Source organism: Drosophila albomicans, chromosome 2L (genome assembly GCF_009650485.2).
Source record: "Drosophila albomicans strain 15112-1751.03 chromosome 2L, ASM965048v2, whole genome shotgun sequence".
Lineage (NCBI taxonomy): Eukaryota > Metazoa > Arthropoda > Insecta > Diptera > Drosophilidae > Drosophila > Drosophila albomicans.
The window spans coordinates 12,477,078-12,494,696 of NC_047628.2; the positions used below are offsets into that span (position 1 = coordinate 12,477,078).

Sequence of the window (17,619 nt, forward strand, 5' to 3'; positions counted from 1 at the left end):
AGTTTTGTTTGTTTGTCGCTTTTGACATGTGTGAAATAGACGTTTTTATAATTGCTTTTAATTGCGTTTTCATTTGCTGCCTTAATCACAACTCGCTGCATTTCAGTTCTCCACTCATTATACATACATTTAATACATATCCAGCTGATATCCTTTCTCTTTCCACATCTTTAAATCGATTGCAATATGCTCTCGAGCTGAATTAACATTTTAATGGCGTTCCAGAAAAATGATTAAAATTTCATTTTTATGCTTTTTTTCTGCTCCGTCACAATAGAGCTGGCAAGGAAAATATGCTGCGAGTAGTTGCAACATTTTTTCTTTATAATTTTCGCTTGCAACTTGACTTCAACTTTGCCATGCAAATTGTCATTAAGTCATGATTGTTGTTCGATTCAAAAGTTTTGCATTTAGTTGAAGGAAAAAAGTTTTGGGCAAGACAACTTAACAAAGTTCACGAACTAAACGTCATTTAAGACTGGAAAATTTTAGAACCACTCAATGAACAATGAACTTTAAATCACTAGCAAAAGTAAAGCGACTTATTGTAGCTAAGAAGTTTCAAAAGAATATAGAGAAATAAGAAATATATTTCTAGCAGCTTTAATTTACATTTCAATCATAAAGAATTTATTAATTTGTTTTTATTTATTACCAATGTATGAACTAATTTCCTGCATATATTGTTATACTGCAATTTTTCGCATTTTTTAAATAGTAATTTGTATAGATTTTGCATCCCTCTATTTTACACAATTCAAGTTCAATTATCGAAATTGTTAATTAAATTCAGTGTACATAATTTTAATGGCACAAAGGCATTTTCATAAATCGCTAAAAGTTGTTTCGTGTCAACACGATGAGGCGGGCTGGCTTTTAATAGCAAATAATATTGCAGATGCATAAAGCGAGAGTTATGACTTTACACAACATTAACGACATCGAAAAAAGGGGGGAAAAAACAAAAACATAAATTCTCGATTAATGCATTTTTTATGCAAAATAATAATGCTGTGAAATTTGAATGAAATTCAATTGAATTGGAGTGTTATAAGCAGCTATTAAACAACTGCTATCAACTGTTTATTATAGCCAATTGACAGAGACAAAAAGAGGGAATAGATAGAGTGAGAAGAAGAAGAAGAAAGAGAGAGAGAGAGAGAGAGAGAGAGAGAGCAGGAGAGTAAGATCAAAACAAAACACTAAAAAAAAACTTAATGCCTTTTGAAGTTGGCTGTTGAACATAAACAAAAGACGTATACGTAATACGAAATTGGTTGGTCAAATAAAGGATCAGAAGCGCAGGTTAGTTCTTCCTCTATACGTTCGAATATGTGTGTGTATGTGTGTGTTTTGTGTGTGCATAGGTGTGTATAGGTGTTTATTGGATTACCTAACTGTCGCCAGGCTGCAACGTCGACGACTGGGCCTCTGGTCCTTTGCCTGTTTGTCAATACTAATCTGGTCGTAACACACAAGAGTTTGCTGACAGAAAGAAATGGAAAGCGGCGAGGCGTAGTCGTTGTCAGAGTCGGAGATGGAGATGGAGACGGAGTCGACGCTAAGGACCTCCTGTGGCGACAACACAATCAATGCTGAAATCGAAAGCAGCGGGAACTTTTGCGAAGGCCGTGTACCGTGTGTGTTCCATGTATTCCGCCTCCTCCTCCTCCTATTCGAGTATTTGAACCGGAAATCAAAATAAACAACAGCAAATCAGTCAAACAAACAAACAACAAACAGCAGGCTGCGAGTCTGGCTTCTGCTGCTGGGCTAAAAGCAATAAGGTCAAAATGCGAAACACACACATACACACACACACTCACGACATCGGCAATTTTTGTGACAAAGCTACTCTACACTTTATTTACGAGTGTGTATGTGTGTGTGTGTCGTATGCTCATGTGGCCCAATAAAAGCTAATGGCACTGTCGCAATCACCAGGCCACTTACAGGCTTGAGCTTGTGACTGGATGTGTGCTTCGCATGCAGCATCGGCAGCAGCAGCAGCAGCTCTTACAATTAGCTGGAAATTAATGACAACAACAAAAAAGAAGGTAATTGCAAGTGGTCAGCAGACAAGGTACAGTGAGGTCTCTTATTAAATTTCCTCTTGTTAAATCGACAGGTGAACCGCCAGTATCAAATAACTTGGTATTTTTTTCTTTTTAAAAATATTCAAAGATATTTCCGATTATTAGCTTCTCTGTTGTTTGAAATTAACAATAGAATTCATATATCCGTTTCAGCTTAGTTTTGTATTAATCATTACAATATCAAACATAATTACTTCAAGTTTAAACTGTTAAATGGAGAATAAAATCGCTAGTGTCTGTAAAGTAACAGGATTATTTCTTTATTTTATGATAACCAACAATATGAAAAACATTAAAGAATGATCGATTGATTATTAATTCTAATAACTCGAAGTTTTTAAGTTATTTCTTTTGCTCTTGGTTATATACATATGTAAAATTTAAATAAAGACAAATCAAGTAATTATTTTAAAGGTAAAAAAGGAGTTTGTGTTTTATTGCTGAAAAAATCGTTTAGCCAACAACACATATTGTTAGAATGCAACTTTGTGTTATATTTAGATAATTATTTACCTATACATACACATTAAAAAGCTTTCTGACTACATTCAGCATTGCTTTCTTTGGACTTTTAACTTATGTGTGCGTAATAATGAACATAAACTGTAAAGTAGGAATATGTTTATAATTTCAATAAGTATTCTTAATATTGCGATATGCACGTCTGTTTATTCTAATTTGTTCTGGGTTATTTCTCACTTTAACGCCATCGATATCCATATGTGCTATATGTTGTAATTTGATTATAGCAGAGTTTTTAATGATGTAATGCAAAGTAATTAAATTACTATTTGAATTTTTTGCATGTGTGCAGAACTTCAGAGAAGACTCTAACTTAAAAAAATGCTTTTAGCAAAATGTCGATACTTATTGATCTTATTTTTACAAGGTATCGATATTTGAAATATTGCAAATTTTAGCGTATCCATTAAATTTTAGCATTATTTTTAAAATTTTGCATTTTGATATTATAAATTGAACCTCTAGTCAAAAATAAGATCATCATACTTGAATTCATATTTTATCTAACAATAATACCAAATAATTATCATTTAGACTCTTTTTCATATCTACAAGATACAATTTTTTTCAATATTTAAGTACATACGTTGCATATGTTAATTTTAAGTATTTAGTATACTAACTGTTATACGCAGAATACTTCAATTTTCCCAACAAGTTTGTTAATCAATTTTAGCTGCTAAAACGAGTTGTTTTAATACCCCAGCATCGATTTGATTGCGGCCCCAAATGTTTCTTTCCTCAAGTTTCTCTTTCCCACTCTCTGTGCTTTTATTCTACCTTTGCTATACTGTAAACCACAAGCTGAAAAAGAAAAAGGTCAAGAAATTGCTTGCGTTGACCTACTGTAAATTCCGCAAGGTAAAGGAATTTTTATTATTATTCAATTTACAAGCGACATCAAAAGGCAGCGGCAAACACTTGAAGCATTTACAGCCACGCCTCCTGCTCCCGGCTGACGCCCTCGTCCCTTCTCCCTGGGCAACCGATTTCTTCTTTCGGTTTTTTTTTTATGAAAATTACATTTTTACATAATTTAACAAGATGAGGGAAAGTGAAAAGGCAGAGAAGCGGAGAGAAAAGCGAAGGAGAACTTCAGTTCAGTTCAGTTGAGTTCGTTCGTCATGCTGTCAGTCAGCCATTTTTTTTTATGTTGCTACTTGAATTTCGCTGGCGTTGTCGATGTTATGGTTGCTGTTGTGGTTGTTGCATTGACCACTAAAGTAACCATAAAGCGGCATAAAATTTGTGTTCTATGGAAGGTTGGCTCTATAAGAGAAGTGGCACTTGAGTGGCCGCACTTTGAATGGGTTTTAAGGTGCCTCCATCTTGGCCATATCTGCCACTTTTACCCCGCTCTTCAGGCACACCCTTCCACCCCTTCAACACCATCCCGTCCTCCTTCCTCTCTCTGGCGCATATTTAAGCGCAAATGATGTTGTAAATACAATTTTTTAGCAAGAAAAATGTCTTCATCGTCAAGTGGCTGCTGGCTAACAGCGGTTTCCCCTCCCCAGCTCCCTCTCTTTTCCTCTTCCTCTTCATCGCCATCTTCATCTTTAGCCCCAATACAAAATGGCGTAAAAGCCTCGTGTTGTTGTTGTTGTTGCTGTAGCCAAAAGGTTTGCTAAGTGGAAATGGGTGCTTTGCGCTAAAAAGGGAATGGGGAGAGGGGCAGGGCATGGGATTCAAAACTGTGCTAAAATGTTGTTTATGCGAGGGTTGCCCCAGCAGCCGACAAACTTTCGCTAGGGTTGCCTTGCCATCGTGAGTGAGTTAACAAGGATTTGCTGGCTTTAGCCAAAAATTGGTTCATTCACCATTCGTCCGTTTAAAGCGAGCTCAAAGTTTAATAGAGTTCGAAAACTTTCGCCCCTCTCAAACTATTCTTGTAATTCTTATAAATATTTTTTTTGAAAATTCTTAACATTAGATAGATATTTAGAAAACAGTAGAAAACTGCTTGAGCAAAGCTACAACAAGTTAAGAGACTATTAAGCTCTTTAAAATAGAGTAAAATATATCTTACTTTTAAAAAGTCGAAAATAAAGATGTTGCAAAGTGATGTAAAAATGAATCATTGTTTGAAATAACATTTAATTTGATTTAAAAATCAAAATCTCAGTCCAAATTCTCAATTTTATTATATCATAATTGATTAAAGTCCGAATCTCGGATTTTTTAACGTTTAATATTTAAAGATAAGTTATAAATGAAATTGTTCCTTCATAAATTGTTCGATTTTTTTGGTAATACTTTTTTCTATAAATATATATTTTTTGCTATATAAACATTCAAGTCTGATTTTCAACTATTAAGATTTTTCAAATGAAGTGTTATAAAATAATATTTATTAAATGTCCCATTAAAATCCTTAAATTTTAAGTCAGTAAAAGTTATCGTTTTAAAAAAATATAAATAAATTACACAGTGTCTTGTTGAATAAAATTTTTCTTTTTAATTTAAAATGAAATTCTGTACTCAAAGTTATATATTATATTGTATTTCACTAAAATGTTCTATTAAAGTTTTTTCGCAAAACAAATTCAGGTCTGATATTCAATTATAAAAATTTTTTCCCCCAATAAAAAGTTTATGATATTAAAATAAAATATAATATGTAAAGTCGACAATAAATGCTTCACTAAAATCTTAATAAATAATTGTTATAGAAGCCACAAGAGTAAATATTGGAACAGGCTTATTAACGGCTAGAAAACCAAGTGAAGCCAGTGCAAAATCGCTTGTTAATCAGCCTGAAGCCAATTGACTAAAATCGCAATAAAATTGCTTAAGGCTGAGCTTTAACTTTAATGCTGTAGAATAAGCTGCACAGACTTTAAGGCCAAAGCCAAAGCCAAAGCCAATCGCCAATGGCCAATGCTTCGCTGGCTTCAGTTCGAGCTGCGACAAAGACAGAAACAAGAAACAGTGAAGCGGAGAGATGAGCGGAAGAGGAGGTATTATCATTACCAGAAATGTCCTGCAGCGTCAATTTGTAAGCGCCGTTGGCATTGTGCCCTCTGTGTGTGAAGCCAAAGGACTTGAAAGCAGGACCACGCAGAACAGTCAGAACAGTCGGCCAGGAGACACTTAAGCAGCCAGCGACACTTAAGTCTAATGGTGCTGTCAGCCACGCCCCTCTTTTGCCGGTCGACGCCCTTTTCCTTATCCTTCGCCTAGCGTCCTTGCACGCATACAAATTGACAATTTTATTGGCACATAAATTAGCAAAAAATAATCAATAAGCAATGTGCCAAAAACGGCGATTTCAATGGCCAAATAAATTGCATTTATTGGCCGCATTTATGCAGCAATTGCCAGGATAATACAAGGACGATGAGTACTTTTTTTCGTTGGTGTCAATTACTGTGAATATTTCGAAGAACTCGACTAATTGCTTCATTTGCACTCAGCACTCAAAAGGGGGAGAAAAAAGTCATTCCTCCCCTTGTTATTTGATGAAAACTTGGCGCTAATTAACTGGATTTTTGAGCAGCAGTTTGGCTAATTTATAAACTAAATAGTTTGAAGTCAAACTTATCAGAAGCGAGCGTCTTTTCACTTCATCTTAACCCAGTGCTCCCTTCAATGAATGCAAATTTCTATCTTGGCTGCTGGCCAAGTGCAAAAAAGCGATGAGTAGGAGGAGGAGTAAAGTAGGGAAACAGGAAAGAAAAGACTAAACAGTACTACAGTTAAATGACGGAAATGAAATACAAGCCAAGCGACAAACAGCAAGGGAAGTGGAATGCGGGCCAAGGGCAAAAATGAAGGAACGAGAAAATGTTGCTGTCAAACTTAACAGAAATTAGAACGTGATTAGATTTCATTTAAGCATTTAGCAATTCGCATTTCGCATTTCACATTTCGCACTGAAGTGACAGCCAGCATGACAGCATCGTGGACTTGAAAATTATATTTGCCGCACGCAAATTTATTGGCAATTAGCAAAACTGAGATAAGGTCTCTCTGCTATAGATAGATATTAGGGCATTGAGTATGAGAGCAGAACATTAATTATAACGAGCATAATTAACAAATCTGGCAATCAGTTGCTTAACTCCACTCCACACAGACGCAAACACACAGACAACTCTCTTCTAATAAGCGTTTAATCAGGGCAAAGGACAGACCGAAGGACATGGAGGACTGTGCTCAGTCAGACGTATTAATTAAAGCTCAGCTCTGCGCTGTCCACGCAAGTAGAAGTTATTATCTGAGCCAATGTATAAGTATAACTAGTTCTTTGGCTAATTTACGGTATTAATGAGTGTCAAGGAGCAACATGAAATCGTCCTATAATTGGCCAGGCAAGGCCAGAGATTGAGACTGAGATGGAGATGGAGACTTGCCTCCTCTGCTTTCTCTTTCCTGCCAGTCAACGATACCCATGTCACCTATGCGAGAAACCCATTTGAAGGAGAAACCCGACACAAAAAAAATAGGGGAGAAGCAATGACAGGCTGACATGACGCAATACAAGAAACACGCAGGCAAACACAGTTGAAGAAGGACAAGCAAAGAACAACACACATACAAGAGCGTCGAGTTAATCGTTGCAAAGTTAAACAAACACAAATAGATTAGTTCAAAGTTCACTCCACGCCCGATGCCAAAAATCAAATTCTGTCAACTTGGCATCCAAAAAAAAAAAAAATGGGAAAAAAGAGAACGTCAAGGACATCGCGACTACTCCGCAAACTTTGCAGCGAGCATCAAGAGAAGAATGAAAGGAATGTGAACATGCGACAGGGAAAACAAATTGCTTTTGAGTCAAACGATTGAGGCTTGATTGACGACGAGTGATTGACGATTGACTATTGATTTTTACTGGGCATAACTTTAGCTAGAACCACATTAAAATGCGTCTAGTTGCTTTCCTTATTTTCAATGCTCCGTTAACCAGAAAAGTCTTCTGAATATTTTAAAATTCAATACTATTATCTTCCTTTCAACTAAAAATAAATTAAGAAATTGATCTTAAACTCATTTTCTTATCAATGCCATCTCAAAGAAGACATTTAAATATGAAAACCGAGTCAAAATCTAATTATTTTAACTTGCAGTGAACTGAACAAAAATAAAAAAATTCTCAAACAACTCTACCAAAATTTAAAATGCATTTTAAACTAAAATATATAAGTACATATGCATGGTAAAGAATATTTAAAAACTACATCTAGTTCTGTTCAAGATGCCAATATAAGCTGCCTCAGATTATGTGTTTTATTTGCTTCACTAAAAAATCGTATTTTATAAAATTGCCTATATTTCCACATAGAATTAAATCATATTCAAAGGCAGTCAAAAGCCTAAGTCTCTTTGCAATATTAGTGTGCTAATAAATTAAATTCTAAAATTTAATAATGTACGCATAATTTAAGAACATGTCAAACCTCTTTAAAGCTTAAATACTTTAATATAGTAAGCGTCAGCAAGAACTTGTATTTTCAAGTTTATTCCATTACCTTCTCGTTCCCACTTCGAGACTCTCTATCGATGCAGTTAACCCGCTTTCACTCACATTTGACATGACTTTGACTGGCATTAGCATGAACGACACATTTTGCCGCTTATATGCAATCATGTGGCAAATGAAAGGAGCTTAACTAACCAACCACTTTGTCATCATTCCCATCATCTCCATCATCATCATCATCGTGAACATTATCTACTATCAGTGGCAATTCTGGACTACGTTACTTAGCATAAATGCGTATAGTCGAGGCTAGGAACAAGCTAATTAGCTTACAGACATCGCAACATTTCATTAAACAAATGGTCCCTGGTGTATAATTTTAATACGCAATTACAACCAACTCAACGCCACTCAATTGCCAACGCAGCCCTGCTTTACTCCGCCCCCAAGTTAGTTAACTTGCCCAGCTACGAGTACGAGAGACGATACTTGAGCATAAGCCGAGGCAATAAATTTCATTTCATTTGATGCTCAACCAGCGCGCTGGTTACCTACGCAATCATCATCATCGGGTAGGTTGCCTTGGCACGGGGCTTTAAATTATTTGATAATTTATGTGAAAATTATGTGACAATTGAGCGAAAAAGTGAATCGACGCTCAGTATTAAGAAGTACTCAAGTTACTTGGCAACAAAGAACGGAACGAATCGGAGGTCTTTCTTTATTGGAAACTGTGGTCACATCATCAATCAATTAGGAGCAGCCATCTCATATCTCATACCAGATGTCGCCGTGCTTCAAGTCCAGCTGCGGCTCCATTTCCTCAATGTCATGAAAGATACGCAACGGGCAAACGAATCTGAGGAACTCATAGAGCACAAAGTACAGAGTGCCCAGCATATCGGTGACCAGATGATGTTGATGATGATATTGGATAGCACAAACAGTATCCAATGTACGGGCAATGGGGATAAAGACTCAGCAGCGACAATTGATGTCGCGGACAGATGGGAGGTGCGCCCAAATAGAAAAAGGATTTAGCCAATGCTGCAAGCAGTTTGAGATTAAGTTAGCAAGAAGTTTACTTTGACTGTGATCTCATTATTCGGTCACTTACCACGCGCCACAACTCGTGCAATGTGTTTAATTGATTTGAATTTAAACAGAAGAAGAGACTTGTGTTTGCTTTGATACTTGAATTTCATTTCGAGAATCGAATTTCAAAAATACACAAAACAACTCATAAACAACTCAAGGCCTGCCACTTGAGTTTGAGGCGCTGCCAACTCTTCTGTTATTTCTAATTAACGCCATGGCTGTACCCACAGAAATTCGCAGCTTCGTGATTACACCTCAATTTGTTGGCTTTGTTGTTGCCGTTACCTGAGATTTCCTCTCGCCAAGGGGTTGCGGCATTGTTGTTGGTGAATTATTAAAATGCTTTAATTCACGTTTAATTATTAGATTATTGCCTGTGCATAGTTAATGAACGTCAACAGCAAACCATTGTCTAAATTATTTCATTTTCATTATGGCCCAACTCTCTTTGCGGCTTTACTTATGTATAGTAAAAGCCTCCTCTCGGCAATAATTATAGCAAGTGCACGAAATTAATACTGCGCACAAATTCGATGACAATAATTCGTTTCGATCTCTGCGTTTGAGTTTTCTTTTGCCTGTCGCACTTAATCACTGCAAGCCTCTTATAGTGATGGTATTAAATATTAATTTGTTTGTACGCAAATCTGCTACTAAGCCTCGACTTACAACCAGCATATCGACCCCAACCCTAGCCCTAAAAAAAAGAACACACACACCCTTTTAAACGGTAATTAAAAGAGGGAGCCACCTGAACCACCTGAACACGGCGGATTAACCAATCATGGGGCGCAACCTGCCGCAATTTATGCAGTGCAATCACCGTTTTAAGCAAGTAGCAAAAATATAAAAATCAAATTACGCATGGAATATAAGCGAAATACTTTGAGAAATATTGCATATTAAGACCCACAACATTTTGGATAATTATTTATGCATCAAATTTTAAATTTAACATCCTTTGAGTGATCAGCGTAGGGCGTTTAAGCTGCAACATTCCGCACCCATTCAATTACTTAACGCTGCTTTCTTGCGTGTTTTTCGACGAAAAAGTGCTGCATACTTTCAGGCTTATTTTTTTAATATTTATCAGAGAACACGGCGGCAACAGCAACAACAAACACATTTAAAATGCAATCAATCAGTGGGCGTCGTAACCAAACAAAATCCGCAGAAGCGCAAAATTGAAATTAATTATATGCACATTTATGTATAAGCAGACATCCGAATTTCACATACATACATACTTATGTATACATTTATATAGACCTGCATACTGATGTGTTTGATATTATTTGCATTTGCATGTATCGAATATTTTAATAAACTTTTTATTAGCACAATTTCAACATCACTTTGCTGACGATTTAATTGAATATTAATTTGCTCTTTGACTTTTATTAATATAATATAATAATAACAAACGTAAGCAGGAGTTAAACCTGATTCAAATGCTTTAAAAGCTTCATCACATCATATTTCGCATTACTCGAGCATTTTGTTGCCTGTTTAATTGCAACAAAAGTTAAAAAAAAATATAAAAATGGTAAAACTTACGAGAATTGACATAAACAAACGAGACATTTGCCTCTGGTTTGCAATTTAATAAAGCCAGCATTAAAAATGTCAACTTTTGTTTCCATTATTCTCCGTGTTCGCTGTTTATTTAATTGTATAGATTTGTTTTTTGTGCGCGCCTAAAAGTAGGCACTAAAATAATGTTGGCTTGCTTGAGAGAGAGTAAGGCGCATTAGACAATAATTGCTTACATATTTCTGTTACGGATTAAAAAGAAAAAAAATATTACACTGCAAAGGTAAAATACAATATATTTCAATATCAAAATTATACGACACTTGAATTATTCCCTTACACATACGATTAATCGTCAGCTCCTGAAAATATGCAGTATATATTTGCAATTAACATTTGCTATTATAATTATAATCATCTCCAGTTTGCTCTGGCTTTTAGTTAAGTGAAAAAGACTTTGCTGAAGCCTTTGAGCCGCAAACATGAAGAAAAACTTTTTCAATGGCCACTCAGAAGTTGTGCCAGCCTGAGGCTGGCTCACCTCTTGGGCCGAAGTGATGGGAGGAGAAGGGGCATCAGTTCATCATTCGCCTCGTTCCACAGACCGCAACACTTTAACAATTATTGCCAACCACACGGACATGAACATGGACATGGACATGGCAAGAGAACACGGACACGGTCACAGCACATGGCTGACTGGGATGTTGGGATGAAGGACTTGGACAACAAGGACACTTGGGGTGCTGCATGTAATGTGGACAATTTTTCGCATTTTGCACAGCCGACGCGAAGGAAGATCGAGGAGCGAAGTGCGGAACGAGGTTGAACGATTGCAATGCCTGCCACATGGCACCTGCTAGCTGGTAGATGGTAGCTGTTAGCTGCTTCTGCTTTTGTTCTGCTGCCAACTATAATAATATTAAACAATACATATAAATCACTCAGCTGTCTGACAACGAGCCAAACGTCGCTTTGCTTCCATGCTTGGCCAACAGGCAACAACACGCAAAAGCTAAGGGGACGGGGAGGGTTGAAAGCTGTTTGCAAAAAAAGAACGGATGGGCAAACAGGGAAAAATGGGGAAATGCCTCTGACAGCAGAAGGTTTCATAAAAATTTACCGCCATAATGCTTATTTTAAAAGTCAATATGTTCACTGCCAGTTATTTTAACACCCATCGTGTCCAGGTGCCATCGCTCGACATTCACATCCTCGTTGTCGTCCTCATCCTCATCATATCCGTTGCGAAAATGTACGAGACAGGCAACAGCACAACATAAAGCCAAAGTGAAAAGTTAACAGAAGCAACAATAAACACACACACACACACATACAGAGAAAGAGAGAAAAAAGGGCCAAAAGGAAACAAGTCCGAGGAGGCGACGAGACCCCGCAGCCATCTAAAGTCAAGCGACACATGTCACCTGACCCAAAGAGACCCCAACGACAAGTCGGAGATTCTCTCTTCCCTCCCCTCCTCACAACTCTTTCTGTGCTTCATATCCGGCCATGTCGTCCGCTTTATATGACATGATTATGTGCAACGGTGCAACAGGCAGGCAAACAGTCTGTTGCAAGTCCAGCAGACCAACTGAACAATCCCCATTACAAGTTTCCCTTTTACCTTGCCCTGCTTCTTTCTCAGCCCAGCCAATCATCGCGCACAGCTGAACGCGCTGTCAAATGGCCCTCAAGCCATGCAACAGCAACAGGAATGACAAACAGCACGTGTGGCACAGAAGGCAGGAGGTAGCAGCAGGTTGCAAGTTGCAACTGCAGCTCACCTTTGTTGACAGGCTGCCAACAGCGCTTACAACTGATTTTTAAGTCTGTCGAGGCTTAAGGATCTGCTCAAACCACAAGGACATTGCTTCCCATTAAGCTAATCAACTTGGTCATCAAATTGTTAAGAAATTTTCCAGAGTTATAAACTAGCAGAAAGGAATTTTGCCTAATACCTAAAGACTTGTAATCACAATCTGCTGACAAATATTATACATTTTTTTAAATACTCATTTATTTATATTGAAATTTCAAGTCATTAAGTACGATCAAATAAAACCAAAAACCACAAAAATATAAAGAACAAAACTAACGGTAGAGTTTGATTGACTTAGAGATATCCTTTGAAAACATACTTTTAAATTTGGTTCCCAAGCAAAGAGACTGACAATTGATCTGCAAGACTAATCAACATAAAAGCAAAAAGTCGACAAGACTTGACTAGAACTACTTTGTTGCCCTCGCCTTGTAATCTTAAAACAATCTTGTATCTATTAGTATTAATGTCATAGAAATATGTCGTACTTTGGATGTTCTTCAATTGCGTCCATTCTAAACATTTCATAAATATCTGAAAAAAATTAAAATACTGCACAAACAAAAAAAAAAAAAACAACTACAGTTGTTTCAATAAGAAATGCTTCTTAACTATATATTTCCATTCTATACTCTTACTACAATCAAAATTTTGAAGGCACTTGGATTAATTAGATCCCACAGCTTTTAGTCTCTGAACATTTAGTCTCTGATATCCACACACAAAAACTGACAAACGGATTCAAAGAACTTTTTGAACTCTGTAGAGTCTGACGACTCTCCATTAAACTTTTCGATATACTCTATTTCCGCGCTTTTAATAAGAGGAGATTATAAAAATAATTATATAAAAATACAATGCGGTTGAGGTTCCGAGTCAGGCCTGCTATACAATTATATAGCTTGCATATGAACAAACATATAATATTTTCATTATAAGTGGTATGTTTCAAATAGCTTTTGCACAGTGAGGAAAGCAGAACAATCGCTCGTGTGATTCTAGTGCAACAAAGAATTTACAGAACGTATAGAAATAAATAAATATCCTCCCTTCCTCCAAAAGGAATAACGAACATGCTGAGAATACGTGAATTAATTATATTTGTCATGCTGTTAAGCTGTGCTTTGTCGGAAGAGGATGACTCGGATTATCATAGATGGGAAGAAATTATGAAAAACAGTACTAGCTCGGAAAACGACGAAATCGTCAAAAACGAAGAAAACGTCGAAAACGTCAAAAACGAAGAAAACGTCGAAAACGTCGAAAACGAAGAAGACGTCGAAAACGTCGAAAACGAAGAAAACGTCGAAAACGAAGAAAACGTCGAAAACGTCGAGGCACAGCCTACAGAAATGAAAATCAATGCATCTCAAAATAATTTGGCGTCTGATCGAAGCTCGAATCCAATCGCTAAAGCAAAAATTGGACGACAAGAAGAGGTATGAATACAATAGACACAACATTTCACTTCCGATTATCACAGCTTCAATTTGACAGATGCCGAATCGTGGATGTGGCTTTGCCAATTCAAAGAGTCAACAACCAGCCGACGATCTTACATCACGCTTTGGAGAATTCAACTGGATGATTCGAATAATGGCAAATGATTTGTTTCTTGGGATCGGCACATTAATCGCCCCAAATATTGTGCTAACCAGTTCAGTCCATGAATATGTGAGCTCTAATCTAACTGTGATAGCCGGAGAATGGGATCTGAACAGCGAGAATGAGATTTATCCCCATCTCAAACGTACTGTGCATACAATCATTTCTCAAGGTGACGGTATCAATGACATCGCACTGCTTGAACTTCGCGTTAGCTTCAGTCGACAGCCCAACATTAACACCATCTGCCTAGGCATACCAATCACAATTGTGGATCAGGATAATTGTATATCGATAGCCTGGCATGAGGAAGGATCCAAGCCACAGCAACATCGTTTCGCAATACAATCTGATGAGTTTTGCAGCCAGCTTGTTCCCAAGACATATGTCAGAGGCAACAAACTAGAATCTGGCTTGATATGTGCAACCCATTTGGATAATGCGCCCGATCTTAATGTTGGCACTGCCCTCTTTTGTCCCATTCAAGGCGCGCCCAATCGATACACTCAGTTGGGCATTTTTATCGGAACCGAAAACCGCACGGGAACTGCGACCGAACTCTTTGCTCATGTGAATCACTTTATGCCCTGGATATATAAACAACTCGGACCTCGACGCACCGATTTAAAACACTTCTTGCCCATTGTGTAGGAGCGACGGCTAAATTCTATACCAACAAATGTTTATAAATAATTCCAGTAAATTGTGATTGAGAGTATTTTACATTTTTATGGAACAGCTTTAAGAAAAGCAAAAAAAAAATATATATATATTAAACTGCAAAATTAAATTCATTGTAGGAAATCAATTTCCACTTTTAATGTTGATAGCGAAATATCAATAGAAATGTACTACATATATATATTTATTTAGTACTACCAATGAATAAATTAAATAAAATATTAAAAAGTGAACAGAATTCTTCAAAGGAAATAGGATTATTCAACTGAAACTACATGAAAATTAATTAAAATACATTTAATGTTTACCCTACATATGTATATTTCATATATGATAATGATTTTAATTATTTATGTGGGATTGGTTTTATGATTATGTTTATTTATTATTTCATAAGTTTAATCCTTAATTATTATGATATTTAGTTTATTTATTAATTTAATTATTTAAAAATATACGTCGCGGTCGTCGTTAGCACGTCTTGCTTTTCTCGTCGTCGTCACCAAAGTCATCTTCCAAGTCTCTTGTATCGACTTCCTTCTCAATCGATACTCCTTCTCAATCGATACTCCTATATTCATATCATCGATACTCCTTTCTTCATATCATCGATAGGGGATAGATTGGCGTTGCCAGACCCATTCCCACAACTCGGCCATCCTCTCATGCATTCGCCTCGAATGCGTCGTCGTTGCAGTCGTCACCTGGAACCCATGGTTTCATGAATTCCGCACATGTGGTAGTTTGTCTCGGTCCCTCATAGAACACCGCATCTTTGGTTACATCATAGGTATCATTTGGTTTTGATTTCGTCACACGGTAGGGGCCAAAATATTTAGCTTTTAATTTAAGCCCACCTCCTAGTTGAGTGCGTTTTATAGCTACAAGGTCGTTGTCTTTGTAAGTTGTGGCTGGCTTTCGTCGAAGATTGTAGGAGCGCTTATTCTCATCTTGAATAGTCGCTATCTGCTGTTTGGCCTGCATTCGGAGCTCGTCTCTGTTGTCGTTAAACATCTGAATCATCTCGTCGGCAATGATCTGCTTCAAAATGAGGTCGTCTTTAGTATGCATCTTGATGCCAAAAAGCAACTCAAACGGCGTAGCATGGGTACTTCTACAATACGTCGAATTGATGGTTTGTTGTTGTATTTTCTCCTCCAACTTCGGAATGTGATACTGCCTTCCAATAATTTCTTTTGTCTTTTTTATGGAGAAATGACCTCTCTCGTGCGCTGACTTAATGATCTCGCGTTGCATACTCAAAGGAACCACAATTAACTCATTGTCGTCGATAAGTTTGTGTAGAAGTCCGCCTTTCATAAAGTAATTATTATGAGAGCTTCTATCTCGTAGAACGTCAATAATGGCCTTCAACTCGTCGTCCTGCACTTGGATGGATTTTAGTCTGCTATATACGGTATCGTCGGTATTCATCGATTTTATGGATGCATCGCAATCGCTTATCAGCTTAAAGTGCTCGCCCAGAAGATAAACACGGAACTTTCTCAATGCTACTACCACTGCCAAAAGTTCTAATTCGTAGCTCGTGAGACGTCGTTCAGCATCTGAAGTTTCGACATCATCGACTTCATCATCATTTTCTTCATCGTCATCGTCTTCATCATCATTATTTTCATCATATTCGTCATCATTATCTTCATCTTCGTCTTCATTATTATTGTCATCATCATCGTTATTGTCGTCATCGTTATCGTCATTGTCCTCATCTTCTTCATCGCCATCGTCAATATTTTTATCACCATTTTCGACGTCATCGACTTCATCATCATTTTCTTCATCGTCCTCGTGTTCATCATTATTATCTTCTTCGTCATCGTTCTCATCATCGTCATCTTTATTATCGTCATCGTCTTCATTATAGTTATCGTCGCCGTTCTCGTCATTTTCATCATCGTCATTGTTATTATCGTCGTCATCTTCATCGTTGTCGTCCTCGTCATTATTATCTTCATCATCCTCATCGTCCTCATTGTTATCGTTATTGGAGTTATTATTGACTTTTCGAACTGTTAAGCCATCTGGTTTTATAATTATTTCGGCATTTTTAGCAAAAGTTTCACCTAAAACTATTTCGTTGGGAAGTATTTCTGCGGTAACCACCAGAAATTCTGTCTCATATTCTTCACCGTCAATTAATAGTTTTTCTTTAAACGATCCGATTGGTTTTATTTTATTTTTAGATCCGAAACCCGTTAAATAAATATTCACTTTATTTAAGACTGAACTGTTCAAACTTTTGTACGAAACGTCATTCATGATATTATACTTGCTTCCCGAATCAAAGAAGGCTACGAAATTCTTATCTTGAACTCTCACTCGTTTGTACATCACTGAATCTTCGTCCACAATTTTTCGCATATTAGGTTTACTCTCACTTTCGGCTTTGTTATTATTATTTTGACAATCTTTCGAAATGTGACCAAAGCTTCTGCAATTAAAGCATCTCTTGCCTTTACTCTTATGATCGCAATTCTCGGAAACATTGTGACGTTGCCAGTCTCACATTGGGTTAGCCAACCATTTATGATGGCGTTGCTAGACCCACGATTGAGCGCCAAAAAATTCCTAAGAATAGTCAGCCCCGGATGTGAGGAGACGGTTGCAAATATCATTCACAACCATCTCGCGTGCAAGCATATAGCGGAGCGGGACCCATTGAACCCTTAGCTCTTTCGGGATTGTGGGGTGGGTTTTTGCTATACTTTACACGAAGCCACGAAAACTTTATTATTATAGAGTCCCTCCTGATTCAAAAAAAAAAAACAAACACATGAGTCGATCCTCTTGTCAATAATCTAACCCGACTCGAATCTACAATA

The 17,619-nt window shown here is 37.0% G+C and overlaps 3 protein-coding genes across 3 annotated transcripts in view; 2 read left to right on the forward strand and 1 right to left on the reverse strand.

The window, feature by feature from the left end:
- Nucleotides 1–17,619, forward strand: part of LOC117566193 (uncharacterized) — a 62,331-nt gene that overhangs the window by 20,254 nt on the left and 24,458 nt on the right. The gene's annotated exons all lie outside the window — the stretch shown is intronic.
- Nucleotides 8,776–9,292, reverse strand: LOC127565320 (uncharacterized). The gene is made up of 2 exons (XM_052003304.1): nt 9,158–9,292; nt 8,776–9,087 (listed from the first exon to the last, which is right to left on the reverse strand). The coding sequence occupies exons 1-2, from the start codon at nt 9,243–9,245 to the stop codon at nt 8,909–8,911; spliced, it is 267 nt and encodes an 88-aa protein (XP_051859264.1). The 5' UTR covers nt 9,246–9,292; the 3' UTR covers nt 8,776–8,908.
- Nucleotides 13,762–14,917, forward strand: LOC117566194 (phenoloxidase-activating factor 2-like). Its single transcript, XM_034245712.2, has 2 exons — nt 13,762–13,932; nt 13,991–14,917. Exons 1-2 carry the CDS (start codon nt 13,846–13,848, stop codon nt 14,747–14,749), a joined length of 846 nt encoding a protein of 281 aa, XP_034101603.2. The 5' UTR covers nt 13,762–13,845; the 3' UTR covers nt 14,750–14,917.